Source organism: Empidonax traillii, unplaced genomic scaffold, assembly GCF_003031625.1.
Source record: "Empidonax traillii isolate 1590-97213 ecotype Southwest subspecies unplaced genomic scaffold, ASM303162v1 scaffold2:size4533513, whole genome shotgun sequence".
Taxonomy (NCBI): Eukaryota; Metazoa; Chordata; class Aves; order Passeriformes; family Tyrannidae; genus Empidonax; species Empidonax traillii.
In genome coordinates, this window is record NW_020955195.1 from 3,604,008 (window position 1) to 3,620,294 (window position 16,287).

The 16,287-nt window shown below is 42.2% G+C and overlaps 1 protein-coding gene across 2 annotated transcripts in view; it reads left to right on the plus strand.

Annotated features, from left to right (window-relative positions):
• IDUA (iduronidase alpha-L-) overlaps positions 1-16,287 on the plus strand; it is a 42,777-nt gene that overhangs the window by 23,754 nt on the left and 2,736 nt on the right. Inside the window, exons 1-12 of one of the 2 annotated variants that reach the window (XM_027901046.1) lie at positions 3,636-3,835; positions 5,497-5,579; positions 6,202-6,309; positions 6,955-7,050; positions 7,571-7,773; positions 8,205-8,384; positions 10,035-10,251; positions 10,860-11,075; positions 11,675-11,796; positions 13,036-13,161; positions 13,758-13,834; positions 14,622-14,722. In XM_027901046.1, coding sequence (XP_027756847.1) covers positions 5,501-5,579; positions 6,202-6,309; positions 6,955-7,050; positions 7,571-7,773; positions 8,205-8,384; positions 10,035-10,251; positions 10,860-11,075; positions 11,675-11,796; positions 13,036-13,161; positions 13,758-13,834; positions 14,622-14,722 — 1,525 coding nt within the window. In that variant the 5' untranslated portion in view covers positions 3,636-3,835; positions 5,497-5,500. Of the gene's footprint in view, positions 1-3,635; positions 3,836-5,496; positions 5,580-6,201; positions 6,310-6,954; positions 7,051-7,570; positions 7,774-8,204; positions 8,385-10,034; positions 10,252-10,859; positions 11,076-11,674; positions 11,797-13,035; positions 13,162-13,757; positions 13,835-14,621; positions 14,723-16,287 lie in introns of those variants that run through there. The other variant, XM_027900961.1, reaches the window with a different exon arrangement.

Here is a 16,287-nt window from a genome sequence, read left to right on the forward strand (position 1 = left end):
AGGTTTTTTAAGTACTCAGCAGAACAAGAAGCTTATGTAGACAATTAGTGGGTTTGGAGCAAACAGAGTCTTTGTAACAGCATGGACTTTAAACTGGCTTCATTCATTACTCTTAGTTGCAAAAAAAACCCCAAGGAGGCAGGATCCTTTTGTATTGTAAGAGATACTCGGAGGGCAACAAGTTGCCGTCTTGGAAAAAATAAACTTGCTGACATTTTCTGTCCAGAGGTTTTGACCTTCATCTTGTAGGTGCTTATGACTGCTTCCCTGTCCGTTCAACAGCCTGTTCTCCTGGCTGAAAAATGAGATGGGTACTTCTGAAGACAGTTCCTTCTGGAGAACGTAAGAGAAGCAAGAATTTGAACTGACGTAGATTATTATTTTTGTGGGAACATTTGGGAAGTTTATTATTGCTTGTTTCCAGTGAGCATCTTGGCTTTGGAGCCCCTCTGCAGCTCCACTTGTGCCTGTTCTGGAGTTTGGCATCATGGATTCTGGAAAGGTGGTAAGCAGATCCTTGGGAAGCTGTATCCAGGGATGCTCCTCACTTACTGCAAGAACTGTTTTCACTTCATTTAGTCTTGAGAGGTGGAATTAAGTTATCATGCATATTTTACGCTCAACAGAAGAACAGTGACTGTGTTGCCATTGGCCCACATCCTGGACTTGGACACCGTGGACAAGAGAGTGTATGTTTACAGGAACCGCCTTACAAGGGCAGACAAAGGTGGTCTAAGCATCTCTGTTGAATGAACAGTGGTATGTCATAAGATCACTATCTCAGACGCCATAGCAGGGTAGCATCTTAGGCTGCACTTTCACTACTCTAAGACTGTAACGCAGAAAACCTTCTGTGGAGCAGGGTCTTTTTGAAGCCACTTTTTTAAGCGTCTCCCTCATGGAGTCCACCTTCCAAGTCTGAGGTTTTGCCAATAGCCTGCTGAAAAATTTCACTTACTCTGCAGGTGCCCCTTGCACCTCTCCCCTGCCAACACCTTCTACCAGTTTTCTGTCTCTACTTCTTGGCTGCATTTGCAACTAAGCGAACAATCTTTCCAAGCAGAAGCTCCCAAAAGAGGATGTAAGCAGTCTCTACTGCCATGGGAGTGGTGTTAGCCAAGCACTATGGCCTGTCTACCAGAAGAGAGGCTGTTTTCAAACATCGGTGCAAGCAGGCTAGATTATGTTAGCTTTTGATGTGCATGGTAACTTGTGTTCACCAGAAATTCAAAAAGGAGACCACACCAGCTGAGTGAGATTGTCAGGATGAGAAAGGTACTGCTCCAGTATATAGGTCCTTCCTGGACATTTCAATCCTAGGCTGTCTTCAACAGAACAGCTCTGTTGATGGTAACACTACATGTTACCTTTGAGTTCCTAAACAGGCTGTGACCTACTGACAGGGGTAAACGACAGGCTTCAATCCCAGGAAATTTTCTTCGGTACATTATAATAAAGGTATAATATAAAGTTAGCCTGACATGTTATCAGAGATTCAGTACTTGACTGAGGATCACCTGGAATGGAAACACTCCCTGCCTGTGTTTTTCTTGCTCACTTCTCTGCAGATAAGATATTTGGTTCAATGTCTTTGTGTGCACGTGTCTTCCAGGGCATGCAACTGTACCCCTGGCAGGATGAACCCAGGGCAGAAGAGAAGCAGCAGATGCTGGGCACAGGAGAGGAGCTATAGCTGTAGTCTAAGAAGTATTATCCACAGTGTGCTAACTGGAGCAAGTCAGGCTGTCGTGGAGGGTGACATGTCATGACAGCTAAAGCTAGCTTACGCCTGCCCTCCCAACAAATTAAGTTTGTGAATGGGAGTAGGCTGAAAGTGGCATGCATAAGAAGCACAATATGATTAACTTACAACAGTTGGGCATAGCAAACTATGCCCCTGAAAAGAAACTGCTGGAAGAACCTTTCTGCAGTAACAGGAAGCAGTGAAAAGCTGTTAACATGGGCCTATAGCCTTTGATTCAGCAAGGATTGCCCACAAGGCAAGCCTTTCCAAGGAAGAGAGAACAAGATTTTGTGACAACCAGTGGTCAGCCCTCTGTACTCATCACTGCTTCTCATATTCACAGCATCATTGTTGCTCCCAAGACGCAGCACATACAAATGGGTCTGGAACTGAGACCATGACAAGGACTTGGAAGACACCTCAGCAGCAGGCAGAAGTATCTGAAGTTTAGCAACCCCAGGCCTGGTGCTTGTGAGGGCATTGGTGCCAAGATGACAATAAATGTACTTTAGTGTTGTTGTTTGTAATGACTGATGATGAAGAAGGTCCATCTGGCAAGTGTCCCAGAAAAATCCCATATGGGGAACAGCTGAAAGCCAGGCACAGTCAGGACAGTGTTTGCTGGTTCACATCCAAAAAGCCAAACAGCAAACAATGAACAATCCCGGTCTGACAAGCACTCAAATGAAATTACGAGTACGTAAGTGTTTACAAGTGTTTGTAAATGAAGACAGTGGTGTCTAGAAACCATGTCATGAGGACAGAGAGGTTGGAAGAGGAGCAGGCAAAAAAAAGACTGTGAGCTTGCAACCAAAGGCCCTATCATTGGTATGTGATGGTGCACCAGCAGGTTACAGAATGTGCTGAGTTGGGAGAGACCCACAAGGATCATTGAGTCCAACTCTTAGCCCTGCACAGGACATCCCCGAGAGTCACACCATTTAAACAACTTTGGCAATGTCAAGTGAATTTATCCTGGGTCAGGGATTTACCTTGTCACGTGCCTCTAACAGTTTTGGTCTGGTCTTTGGTGTTCTAAAGTTACCTTTAGATCGCTCCCGGTAACAGCCTGATGGTTGAGCCAGTCTGTGCCCCAAGTGTGACAGCCAGCACGGCTTCCAGCCACTGTGTGGCAAGGAAATTCTAGCAATACTGCATGTGTTATAAAAAACCCATTGATCTCACATCAGAAGTGTAATATGGGTAAGGATAAGATCAAAATCTGAGGAAGTGTCAATCCTATGAGTCAGGTTTTATTGATTTTATTAATACTGTCTGGTCCACTTGCAAGGCAGAAAATACTCATACAAAATGACAGATCAGCCAAAGGACGTAAGAAGTGCCTCCATGCCTACACACAAAAGCTAAGATCTCATGTACCATCACTCCAGTCATGGTTGGCAGTGGCATTCTGATTTAAATGTTTTACTTAATTGATAGAGTAGAAAAAATGCAGATGTGCAGGGATCTTTAGTGTACGTATATCAGAAAGAAGGTTTTATTTATCCATATATTTTCACACAGTAGTTTATAGACCTTAGACTGGAGTCAGGAAGGCCCTTTTTCCTTTGCTATTATCTAAATGGCATTATTAAGTTTTTACAGGACCGTGGAGTTAATCATTGTTACACACACTGACTGTAAGTGTGCATGTAAGCAAATATTTCAATAGAACACAGGGTACAGCTGGAAATAGTTAATGGATCTGAGGGAGCATAGCTAGCTTTTGCAAGAAAGTATTTGTCTTTGAACTTTGGAATAGGACTGTCAAGATTTTTTTTTTAAATATCTGTCTAAACCAAAAAAACCCTGGTTTCAGATGGTCGTTCTGTAGTTCAACAGTGATTTCTAAAATACTTATATGGATACTAAAGCAAATATCTTTCTGCTATTTGCTTCTTTTACAGCGGCACCATTTGGGCAGGTACTGTAAGCCCACCAGTGGCTGCATACATAACCATTTCTGTCATGACCGTTTCTGTTATACTTTAAAAGAGGAAAAGCCTGCTTTAGGTCTTTGGTAAAAGAGTGTGACCTGCTGGGGCTAGAACTGTGTGCTTTGATACAGGATACGTGGAGCTGGTACAGTGGGTATGGCTTATGTTACATTTATTTTTCTTGTCCTGTTTTCCTCTTCTAGATCATGGCCAGAGATTTTTTTCTCTCCAGATCGCACAGATACTTTATTTATTCACTATGCAGTTCTGTCATCCCTTCTTAATTCTCTGGGCATTTGTGGTTGCTGTTACAGTTTCTTTACTGAAACCCTTCCCTGGCAAGAAAGTGCAGAGGGAGAGCCTCAATCAAAGAGGCTTAGAAATGCACGGGAAGGCACAGAAAGAAACAATTTATGAAACTCAGCACAGAGCCCAGCACTGATTTAAGAGCTCTGTTGATGGCCCCATTCTCACGTCTCAGCCTGATCAGTTACAAGAGCTGTAGGTGATTGTCCCTCCCCATTCCATCACACCTGAAGCGTTTCTTCTGCAGTTCACTTGTACAGCTTTCCTCCCAAACAGAGGCAAGGTGCCTGGGAAAGGGCAGGCAAGACTGCAGGGCAAATGGTCAGGCTGCACTGTACCAGAAAAATTAGGGGTAGTGCTTTGGCATGGCTGGAGAAATCACATTTGAGAGGTGTTGCCAAGACCCTGCTCAGTGCTGCTGTGTGACCAGGGCAGGACTTATGTCAAGGGCGCTTACAGAACCTTTTACTCAGGGCACACTGAGCTCAGAATTTGGGCACCAGGCCAAGGCTGTGGCTTGGGCCAAGTGGCAGTAGGTCACACTGACAGAGTATTGTCAACAGAAGTTCACTGTTAATTCCTCTTCGGCACTTCATACTGGCAAAAAATTCTCTGACCCTTTCAGATTTCAGTTCAGAAGTTATGGGAAACAGACCCACACAGTACCTTATATTTGTTTTACTGGATACCAGGCAAGAAAAGCCTTTCAGGAATTTAAAGCAAATCTTCAAATGTATCAGAAATAAATTGCAAATGCCAGTTTTCATGTCCTGGGTGAAAGAATTCCAGTGTTCCCGTGCAGATGCATCTCCAGATGCATCCAGATTTTACTACCTATGCCTCTGCAAGATTCCCTGATACACAAAGGGTTTCATCATGGGGCTGCTCCCAAGTCTTTGAATGCATTTATTCAAAGCTGGATAAAACAATTGCAGCCTGAGAATAACTAATCAAATGTTTACAGTGAAATAAACATTACAAACATTGTGTGCATAAATTCAGCATTCTTTGAAAGATAAAAAGTTATTTTTCAGCTGGACCGAAACCCATAAGAAGTGCCACTAAGAAAGCTATAGTATATTTTGCAAATTAGAAGAACATGAAGAAAGACTGCATATGGGACAGTAGGTGACCAAGGCCTAGCAGTAGGTAATCTAATGGAAACTGAAAAAAACAGCTTAGCCAAAGAAAAAAAAAAATCTAGGTAAATTTAATTTCAGCAAAGAGAAATCTTAATGTTTTATTAAAAAATCAAAATTCAGCAAGCAGGATCATTATATTGCTTCTGTTGCTGCTGCTTGTATAGGAAAAAGAGCATGGATTGGTCAAGTAACATGACTTGCTTATGGTGAACACCTGTGGCTGTAGAGGAGGTAGGTTTGTGTACAATTCCAAGAACCCTGGTTACATACCAGTTTTGAGAAGGACGCCATCTGACCAATTATCTACTACCAACTGCTATCTTTGCTGTAATTTGCAGTTGTAATTTTTATTACCTGTTTTCTTCAGAGGGATGAATGGCAGACTTCACTACAATTTTACCGCCTTGGACAACCTTATGGATCTCCTGTGGGAAAACAAGCTGATTCCAGGTAAGGGCAGCTCCCTGCCTTCACAGCTTGGTCTGTCTGTATATCTTTGCCCACATTGTACAAACATTAGAAGATGCTTAGAGAGTTTTTCCATAGCTGATTTTGACAAATACTCACTATTCACCTACCTGCCTTTACCTCATGTCCGTGCAAATGGAAGCAGTGTGAGCAAAGCAATACTACAGCAACTAAAACAATACAAATGGTTTGACATTGCTTTCGAAGGCAGTTTCAGGTGTATGAATTTGGAAGTGAGAGCTCCTGAAGAGGAGAAAACTTTGTAACAATTGACATGTACCTAAAAGGGCCAGAGAATCAGGTGCTCAAGGTATAACCTCTCATGGATTTCTGCAAGCATCCACTGTTTAAAGTTTTCTCTGAGGCCTGCGTTTATGTTGGCAATTATTAGTAGTGGTTACTGTAGTTGTTAACAAGTAACAAATGTGAATAACCTCAAATCTAAAATGTTTCTGGTGGGAACGTGTAAAAACAGGAAAGATAGCCCATTTAATGCTGCTTCTTCATTAACAAGTTTGTTTCAGATAATGTGATAGCCCCTTCATTAACCAAAATGAGATAGCATTCACAGAAAAAGGAGACCAATTCATTACGTCTTTTTTAGGATTTGAATTGATGGGGAATCCAGCAAGATATTTTTTAGATTTTGAAGATAAAGAACAGGTAGTAAGATGGAGAGACTTAATTACAGTTCTGGCCAGCAGATACATAGGTAAGTTAAAAAAAAAAAAAAAAAAACAAAACACCTCTGCTATTTATTCTTTTGTAATCCTTTGTAGCTACTTCAGAAAGTTCTCTGTGTGTTGTGTTCAGTTTCAAGACCCTGGATTTCAGCACAGAACTGGGAAAAAAAAAAAGAAGCCACATCAGACCATGGGATAGTAGCCCGGTTTTTTGCCAATCCATTCAGAATAAATAGTGTGCTGGGTGGTATATTTGGCCTGCCTCTGAAGACTGACTTGTAACTTAGTTATGTTGCTGTGGTTATAAACCACCAGCTTGTGCTAGGACAGAATAACTTGAATGCTTCTTGCATACTAACTTCAAATATTTCAAATGAGACAGAAACCTCAGCCTGAATTGAGGGTAGATGAGTGGCCTAGCCACAAGGCTGGAATTCACCTCCCTCTCAGCTTTCTTTTTTGAATATTGCTGCATTTCATCAAAAACATTAGATCATTTTGAAACTACCAAATCACATTTCCCTCACTATAAAGAATAATGAGGGAAATGATGTAGTTGTAGTTCTGGGTGCTGAACCTCACCTGCAGCCCCAGCTGATAAGGTTGTCTGGATCAATGTCTGGATCATATTGTCTGAATATGCCATTCACTGATACGTGAGGCCTCTCCCACAGATAGGTATGGATTGGAGCATGTTGCTAAGTGGAATTTTGAGACATGGAATGAACCAGACCACCATGACTTTGACAATGTGTCTATGACAGTGAAAGGTAAGCGTGTTTTGGAGCACTTACTGCAGTGGTAGACAGGTATGTGGGGTGAGTGGAGGGCGAACAGTGAGATAGGAGATACACTGGCAAAGAAGTGAGATAGGCAGGAGTGATAAGGAATGTGACAGGTACCCCTACACTGCTAAGGTTGTGTTACTGACTACACTTTATTCCCTGCTTGCACATCGATATACATGCAGAGATAGCAGGACAGGGAAAATGAAACAGGAGTTACACTAAGAGACACAGTTCATTGATTGGATGTAGGGTACTGTCACTGGGAATAAAGGTTGAAGGGTGGAGTGGAGCTCTCTCCATACAAGATCTTTGGAATAACCTTTTGAATGTAGCTGGGGTTTTTATGTCTTCTCGTGTTGTCAGTGCATAGGAATGGGTAACCCCAGTTTTTAAGGTCTTGCCAATAAATCAAATAGTAGAGTTGTAACATCTTTTTGTAGTTTTAGATCCAGTTTCTGTTTTAAGTTATCATATTCGATATATGCATCTGCTTGGACCTCAGGGTTTCTCAACTATTACGATGCTTGCTCAGAAGGATTAAGAGCAGCCAGTCCTTCTCTGAAATTTGGAGGGCCTGGGGATTCATTCCACCCCTTACCCAAGTCACCCATATGCTGGAGTCTTCTGTGTCACTGCTACAATGGGACGAACTTCTTCACAGGGGAGACTGGCGTAAGGCTGGACTACATCTCTCTCCATAAGAAGGTTAGTCCAAGATTTCAGTTTAAAGCAAATTTTTCAATCAGTTAAATCAAAGTTAGATTTTATTCTGATTTATGAAGTTGATGATGATGAACATGAGTGTCCAGCCTATAGTAGGAACCATGGCTAACTGTTCATACAAAATTTTCTAGATGTTCAGTTACAAGACTTCACTCAAAACAAATTTGCCTTTGCCCAATTCCCAAGGGGAAATAACTCCTCTACTTCTTTTCTATTTTATATTCTAGGAGGAGCTCATACAAACAGCATATGCTTTAGTGGTTGAGGTAAAAATAATAATAATATTTTCTGATGCACAGCTCCTCTTGAACTGGGGAACATGTTTTCAGAATATATTTATGTCTGTAGGGTATGTCTGTTTGTTTACTACTGTTTGCTCACTTTCGCTAAATGGATATGAAATATTGTTGCAGGGAGGTGGGAGTTCTCTCAACATCTTGCAACAAGAAGTAGAAGCAGTTCAACAAATTCAGAAGCTGTTTCCAAATTTTTCTTCTGTTGCCATATACAATGATGAAGCAGATCCAATGGTTGGATGGTCCACTCCACAGCTCTGGAGAGCAGATGTGACATATGCAGCTATGGTTGTAAAGGTAACAGTTCACTGGCAGTGTTGTCACAGTAATGCAGTTGCAAAAGACGACTTACAGTTAATTTTTAAGCAGCTGCTCAAACTATTAGATCCTAAAAAAGGAGAGCTTCCTACTGATACACTTGGGGTTTCCCTGAATAGTCTGGTTTTAATAGCTTGATTTAATTTGTATTAGTTTTCTTCATCTTTCCTTAAAAAAAACAAAACCACAAGACAAAACCAAACTGAGAAGCAGTCAGAGAAGTGCTAGAGACCTGAGCTGGTGAATGTGTGAGATACTGTATACAGTCACCCAGTTAGATCCACCTGATAAGACTATACCCACACATGCCGTCTCCATGATATAAGACTGCTGCTCTGATCTCACTGCTAGCTGTCACCTCACATGTGAGGCATTATTTCCCAGCTCCCTCATAAGTTTATCTCATCAAGAGACATCAGGTATAATTAAGGAGTCCCTGAGCTCTCAGCATAAGCCCATTCTTTAGTTTTGGTTAATGACTGTACACATGGGTCTTAATAATTACTGATTGTAATTAGTGATAATGCTCAAAAAAGCAGCAGAAGAAGAGAATTCTCAACATTTCTCCTTCTGCAGTAGTTGTACCTTGGCCCCAGAACAGACTTAGCTCTTCCATAGCAATATTTTCCACTTCAGGCATGGTGCTTTGTGAGCCACAACCTTATACAACGCATAGAGTCCAAGTGCTCCTGTGCAAAGCAGTAATTCCCAAACACAGGAGCATGGATGTCACCCAGAAAAAAGGGACATCTTATCAGCAGCTCCTGTGGAGGCAAAGGCTCCCAGTTCCTTTAGGCTGCATAAACACTTAACAGTCTTCTGTAAGGCAGCAAGTTATTGATTGCATCACAGAGAGTTTGCAAGAACAACTGTGTTTATAACGGCATGGTGATTTGAAGGGAGAAAAAAAGGCACATCCAGTGGAAAGTTAACACTTGGGTGTGTAGATGCTGAAGCCCTGTGTTGCTTCAGGGATACAATTGTGACACTGTTCAGTTGTCAGCCTTCTGAAGTTCTGTTTGATTCTGGCACTTGGGCACAATCTGGTAAACAGAGAGCTTGGGAATTCTGACATTTTTGCAGGAAAGCAGCACAGCAATCAGTGAAATAATTAACCAGTAAGGTTAATTAGTAAGTAAGAAAAGCCAGTAAGAACTACTTCCAAGTTAGCACCAAGTGGGAAAAATGACTCTTTGAGGAACAGAATCCAGAACCAGCTCCCAGCCACTGGTACAGTGTGTACAAAGTAACTCCAGCTTTGGAAGACCATTTAGATTTAATTCAGATGGCAAATCCAGATTCTTAATTAAGTATTCAAGACAGAGGAGGATCATTTATACTGCAGTAGACAAGGAAATGTGTCAGTTATTTATGAAGAATACTCGTAATAATTATTTCATAGACTTATTACAGGCAAAAGTATGTAGATACTTCAGATTTTACAGTAATTAATGTATCACCCAAAGTATAGTTTCTCCAAGAGTTGTGATGAACAGTTATGTTCTTCAAACTTTTCTAAAAGACAGTTCTTTTCAGTACCCTATAAAGACTTTAAAAAAAAAAAAATACAGGCGCTGTGTGTTGGATTTTCTGCGGGGTGAAGGTCCATTTTCTCTCTTGACTTTGCAGGTCATCATCCAGCACCAGAACCTGCTCATTTCTAAGGCCAACAACACCATCAACTACACGCTGCTGAGTAATGACAATGCCTTCTTGAGCTACCACCCCCATTACTTCACACAGCGGACTCTGTCAGCACGTTTTCAGATGAACAACACTAAGCCACCTCACGTCCAGATGGTGCGGAAACCGGTGCTGACTGTCATGGGCCTGCTGGCACTGCTAGGTATGGTAACCACTGATTTAAGAGCACATCCCACCTAGAAGCTTCCTGCCTAAGAGAGATTGTTCCAGCTATCTCACCGTTCACAAAAGCAGGATTTCTCCCTCCCGTCGTTTACCAGCTGTGTTAAAAATATGAAACTCCGTCTCCTCAGGGAAGTTAATAGCTCAGAAAATATTCCTGACAGTCCGTAATCCATTTGGTTTAACTTACTGCTTTGTTTATACCCTCTGTGTGCCAGCCACTCCTTTTTTGTTGACTGGTACTTCCTTCTTGTACCCATCAGAAAGAAATTAAGAAATTAAGAGATTAAGAAATCCCCACAGCTGGAAGACTTATTCAGCATACTAAAGGAAGAACCTATTCCCTGTCACATCTTTGGAGGTTGCTAGCTGAACTGCTACGCATAAGAACTGCTGTAGTATGTGCATGCTCTGCTGCTGAAAAATAAACCTGACTGAATCCTGTAAATTGAATTGGTAAACTGAATTGGTAAAATAAGGTAGAATTTAGCTCAGCTTGCAGATCTGTGTGCTTTGACCCTTCCTATTTTGGAAGCTGTACAGGACTGACTAACAGCGATTCTTACAGAGTTGTCAAATCTTTTAAAGGAGAAAAGCAGATTTTCGCAGAAGTGAAGAGCAGTGGAGTTGAAAGCACTCAGAACAGCACAGTTGGTGTGCTGGTGTCTGTGCACACACCAAGTGAGAGGCAACCCTCAGACAGCTGGCAAGCTACTCTACTGATGTATTCAAGTGAGGATAACAAGACTTCAACCAACATCAGCACCGTCACAGTGAATGTCACCCACTTCCCCAGTCATGGAGGTAAACAAATATCATGTAGGCAGCTCACATAATTGTTCTTTAGGAAATAATATCTGCTTAGTTGCCCTTTGTTGCAAGAGTGAGTTTCATTTGCTAACTTTCTCATCTTCTGGGCACTCCTAGATTTTCTGAGATGTGATGGTTTTCTTCTAGGAAAGGTTCTTTCCTAACGCCTACACTATGACCCTGCCTTCAGTGGCAGCTGCCAAGTGCTATCTTTTTGGAAAGCTGTTAATCCTTGCCCTTGTCTGGATAATGCCAGGCATCAATTTCCTTAATGAGATGAGTCCAAGACAGCCAACATGACCACATGATTACACAGCTGATGAAGTTGCCCAAGGAATATGTGCCTCACCTGCACCAAAAGAGGATTTAAATTCAGGTTGTGGAAGTAATAGCTTGAAATGTAATAGCTTGGCAAATGTAAACTGTAGAGCCTTGTAAGGGTGCTAGCCATGGGACTTCCCAGTGAAAGCCAGGCTCCCATGCGCTGAAATCACTTTTGAGAAGGTAGACTTACACCTCTTCTGTTCAATTTATTCTTGTTAATCTTTAAATCCAAGTAAAGGCTTTGCTTTCTTTCATCTGTGTTCCTAAAGAGCTGGTGTATGTGACATATTACCTGGATAACAACCAAACCAATCCCTACCTGAAGTGGAAAAACCTAGGAAGCCCTGACTTTCCTTCTCCAGAACAGTTCCAGCAAATAAGGGATGCTGAGGTATGACTGTATGCGTTTGCCTGAACTGGTTTACAGGTAAAGTGCTTGTGAAAAAGACAAGAAATCAGGCCAGGTTGTCAAAATTTCATTAGCCCACAGTCATTTACTTCTCACAGACACACAAAAATGCACTTGCAGTCATGCAGAGAAATGTAGCTGATACACAACAGATACCTTTATTTTATACAAGAGATTAAATGTAGATGACCACCTTCTTTGCTACTGGCCTACCCATAAACTGAAGAGGCACAGTTGCTCCTGGGGACGTTCCACTTACTCTCTGCTTCAGTGTACTTGAGACCCTTTCTGTTCTGCCTCCCCAAATGAGTCACATGGCCCTGTGTATACAAGCCAAACTGCTGCATTGGAGGGTTGAAGTGAACCCCGTCAATAACAGAAAAGAAACAGCTCCATGAGGTGGAAACTACCCTGTGCAAGTCCAGAAGACTCCAGGGCCTCACGAGGAGGGCTGCAGCTTCCCCTCATCCTCACTGGTGCTGAATGCACTGCAGAGGTAATTAAGGAGTAAGTCCTCTCTGAGAACTCCTCTCCTGCCTATGGATAACAGCCATGTGGAAATTATGTACTGTGTGCGAGAATATGTCGCTTCAGGTCCCTCACTGATAGTTTCCCTGTGCATTGGAACACACAGGTTACACTAAAGAAGGACACCTTCATGCCCCTCAGGACCCACAGACAGTGGTTGCCTTCTGGCTTTGGTGTGCAGTACTATGTCTTCTCCTCCCAGTCACCATAAATGACTAGCACTAAGGCCTGCTGGATACTGTAGGAGCCATCAGCTCTTCCTTTAAAAGGGCAGCAGCGAGGTTTTAGATGCCCTTGTCCATCTGGTGAAGCCTCATCCCCAGAGACCAGCTACGTGGCTGTTGTAGCTAGCAACAGCTTTCTCTACACCTCGTGAACAGACAGGTCTTTGTAAAGACCTGTAGCCTAAAAGGCTGCTAGAAGCGACAGAGTGGGCCTAAAGGGCATTTTTCAATCAACCCAGCTTGTGAGATGGACAAACCCTCGTGTTTCCTGAAGAGCTAGAAAACAGGTGTGATAGGAAAGTCTCCCAACTTGAAGAACTTTGATGGCTCTGAGCCACTTAGCAACACCAACTCTACTGGAAATTTAAAATCCCACAGTAAATACACAGGCACTTCACACTGATTTTACAGTTGGCCTTTGGGTGCTGTAATGAAAGAGTGTTCACAACACTGCTTTTCGGCTCCACAGGACCCACTGGCTGCAGGCCCATTCCCCCTTCCTGAAGGTGGCATCCTGACACTGAAGCAAGACTTTCCCATTCCCTCAGTCTTTCTTGTCCACATCTGTGCAAGACCTAGATCTGCTCCAGGTCAGGTATGTGTTGTATTCTACTGTCAGACTCACCAAAAGAGAAACTGCTTCCTGCTTTAAATCTTACTAAGGAGAGCCAGACTAACATTTGAATCAATTAAAAGACAATTCTTTCCTTTGATGAGAAGGTTCTCCAAGATATAATTCAAGACAAAACATCACACAGCAAGTGGTAGGAGCCTTCACTGAGATAAATGGAAGTTTATCCATTGTTGGAAAATAATAATGCAGTACTAAAAAGTGCAATATCTTTTTAAAAATTTCATGCTATACTACCACGCTTGACAATAGCTCTCCAGTTAATAGTTGATAACTAAAGATAAAACGGAATTGTGGCTGTCACATATTAGACAACTGTATCTGCTCATTCAGTCCCACACATGTTCACAGCGGTGCCCAGAGCCTCTGAAGGTCCTCTGCAAGGTTGATGTGTGGGAGACATAGGCTACAAAACCACAGAGCCAGGGATTTTGTTTTTTCACCTGGTCTCAGTGGAAAAAAATCAAAGCAAATAGCTAGTAAGGAAGGGTGAACACAGAAATCTGACATGGCTGATTGGTTTGTACAGTTCTCTTACACAAGCATCTGTGTTTTGACAGGTGACTGGTGTTCGTTTGATCCCTCTCACGAAGGGGCAGGTCACTGTGCTGTGGGATGATGATCACGTAAATTCAAAGTAAGTAGCTTTTAAAATAAAATGGTTTCAACTGAGTTACCAATGCATCACTGCCTAAGTTGTCACCAGTTTACAGAGTGAAACAAGTTCAAAAATTAATGAATAATGTCTCCTTGAGAGATTTTACAGTGCATTTGTCTTACAAAATGAACTGTAGGACCTGCATGCAGTAACTATGGAGAGCAACCCTGACTGATTTGCTGCCTGACCCAAGGAATCTGCTTGTTTCACACCAGCATTCAATGGCATTTCTGAGGGACTTGCCTTCAGCATAGCGGACAGGAAGATCCATGGTGAAAGTAGTATTATCAGCAGATGCCTAGGTGGGATCTTGCACATCTCTGTAAGGGATGTGAACCAGGAGACAAAACCTGCAGCTCTTTGCCTTCAGCAAGCTGGACTGGACTGGAAACTCTCTGTAGGTGAACTGTCAGAGGTGATCCAGTGTACAACTACACCTCAGGAAGCACTGACTTAGCTCCTTTTCAAGCCAGTCTCCCATGACTCTTCAGCTTGATAATCCCAATTTGGGAGTAAAAGATGCTTAACATTTTGTGATGCTGCATATGCCCAACGTGGCCAGTCTGCCTGGGTGTTCTGTGGGCTGTTGAGGCCCTGGTTATTCATAATGCTGACAATTGATGCCATCTTGCATTTGGTAGGACTGAGTCAACTGACTATTTCCTGGTTTTGGCCTTCTTGTTGAAGTGGCCCCAAGACTAGTATTTGATTGCTCAACACATTATCAGTTGTAGTAACTGAGCTGTCTGTTTTTTTCTTTTTTTAGGTGTATAAAGACATTTGAAGTGGAATTCTCGTCAGATGGAAAAGCGTACCAGCGGATTAATGCCAAAGACACAATATTCACTCTCTGGGTCTACAGTCCAGGTATGGCAAATAGGTAAACTGTCATGCTGATATTGCCACTTGTGTGTGAAACATTGTTTAGTAACTACTGAAGGTCTGTAACTTTCTGGTAACATACACTCCCAACACAAATAAGAGCACATCCCTTCATTTAGGACCACATTCTCAGTGAGAGCTGTATTCCCAAGGACAAACACTGACTGACAAATAGTCATGAGGATGTTATTAGTAGTATTGCCCTGGATAAATTCCTTGTTACAGAAGCCATAGAGACCTAGCTGCAGGTGTGGGAAGGTCCCTGAGAAGCTAAGCAGCCCTTTTGTAGCTGGTGTAGAAACATGCAAAAATGACAAAAAAACCCAGGTGGTTCACATGACCAGAGCTTGGTGTTGTGCTTTTGAGAGTAAGATCACACAGCAAGGCAAGTCTGAGGTTCCGTCCTGCAGGTACTGACCATGCCTTTGCCAAAATCTGTACAGTGCACTTGGGGTAGGGCAGTAGAGCAAACTGCCTTGATAACACTTGCTGTGCACCGCTGAGTCTGGAGATGTTAAACTAAGAGTATAGCATCAGCACGCAAATAAGTGAGAGGTTTTGCCCACCTTTCCATGGAGGGGTCGGTTGTCTCGCATTTACCGTGATCTGATCCGCCCCAGGAGGGTTACACGTTCCTTTTATGGCTTGGCAGTCTTAAGCTGTTGAGATACTCCCCTGTAAGGATAGAAGAGGTCATGTCACAAGAAAGTTTGTCCTGGCTGTCTGAACCTCAAGACATGGAGTGACACCTCTCTTTGCTGTTTCCTAGAGCTTTCTTCTTAGTCCTAACTAGTCCTAACTTAGTCCTAACTGCTTAAGTTGTAAATGTTTCATCTTTGTCAACAATGCAAAGCTTCTCCCAGAACATGCGGTCATTTCTCCTCCAGTACAGCCAGCATGCAATAGAAGCCTACACAGATGAAACACCCAAGTGAAAGAAGATAGTGTTGTTTAATTTGGATATTTTTTTTTCTTTCTTATTTTATTTTTTTAAGCAGACGTGATCTAGTCTGCAGCATGACTATCTAACAGGTATTGATAATAAACACTGATGAGAGCTGTGTGAAACACAAACAGACCTTGCCTCGCAGTGATACTAATAAAGAGCAATTCAGAGATGGTTTTGCCAGAAACACCTTCTCATCTCCTAGTCCGAGAAAACCTTAACATGAGCAGTGGGTGGGTAATAAAGTTCAGAGCTATTATTGCAATATAAAGGCTACACAGGTAAACAAAAACTGAATCAGGACTAAGGCAAACCTCTGAAATTAGTATTCATTATTATGTTACAATATTAAATACCAGTTTTATTTGTTTATTTCAAAAACAACAACAAAAAGAAAAGACTACTCAAAAAAATCTCATGTCTCAGCAGCCTTTATTGCTAAGTACTTCCTCCTGACCCACTGTTTCTAGCATCCTGTTTCTTTTAGCAAAAAATTACTAAAACACACATAAAAATCAAGCAAATAGATGAAAAACCACCAAATTTACAGTGCTTGTGGGGTCAAAGAGTCTGCTACGGAAAACTGTGTTCTTTGAGCTGGGTC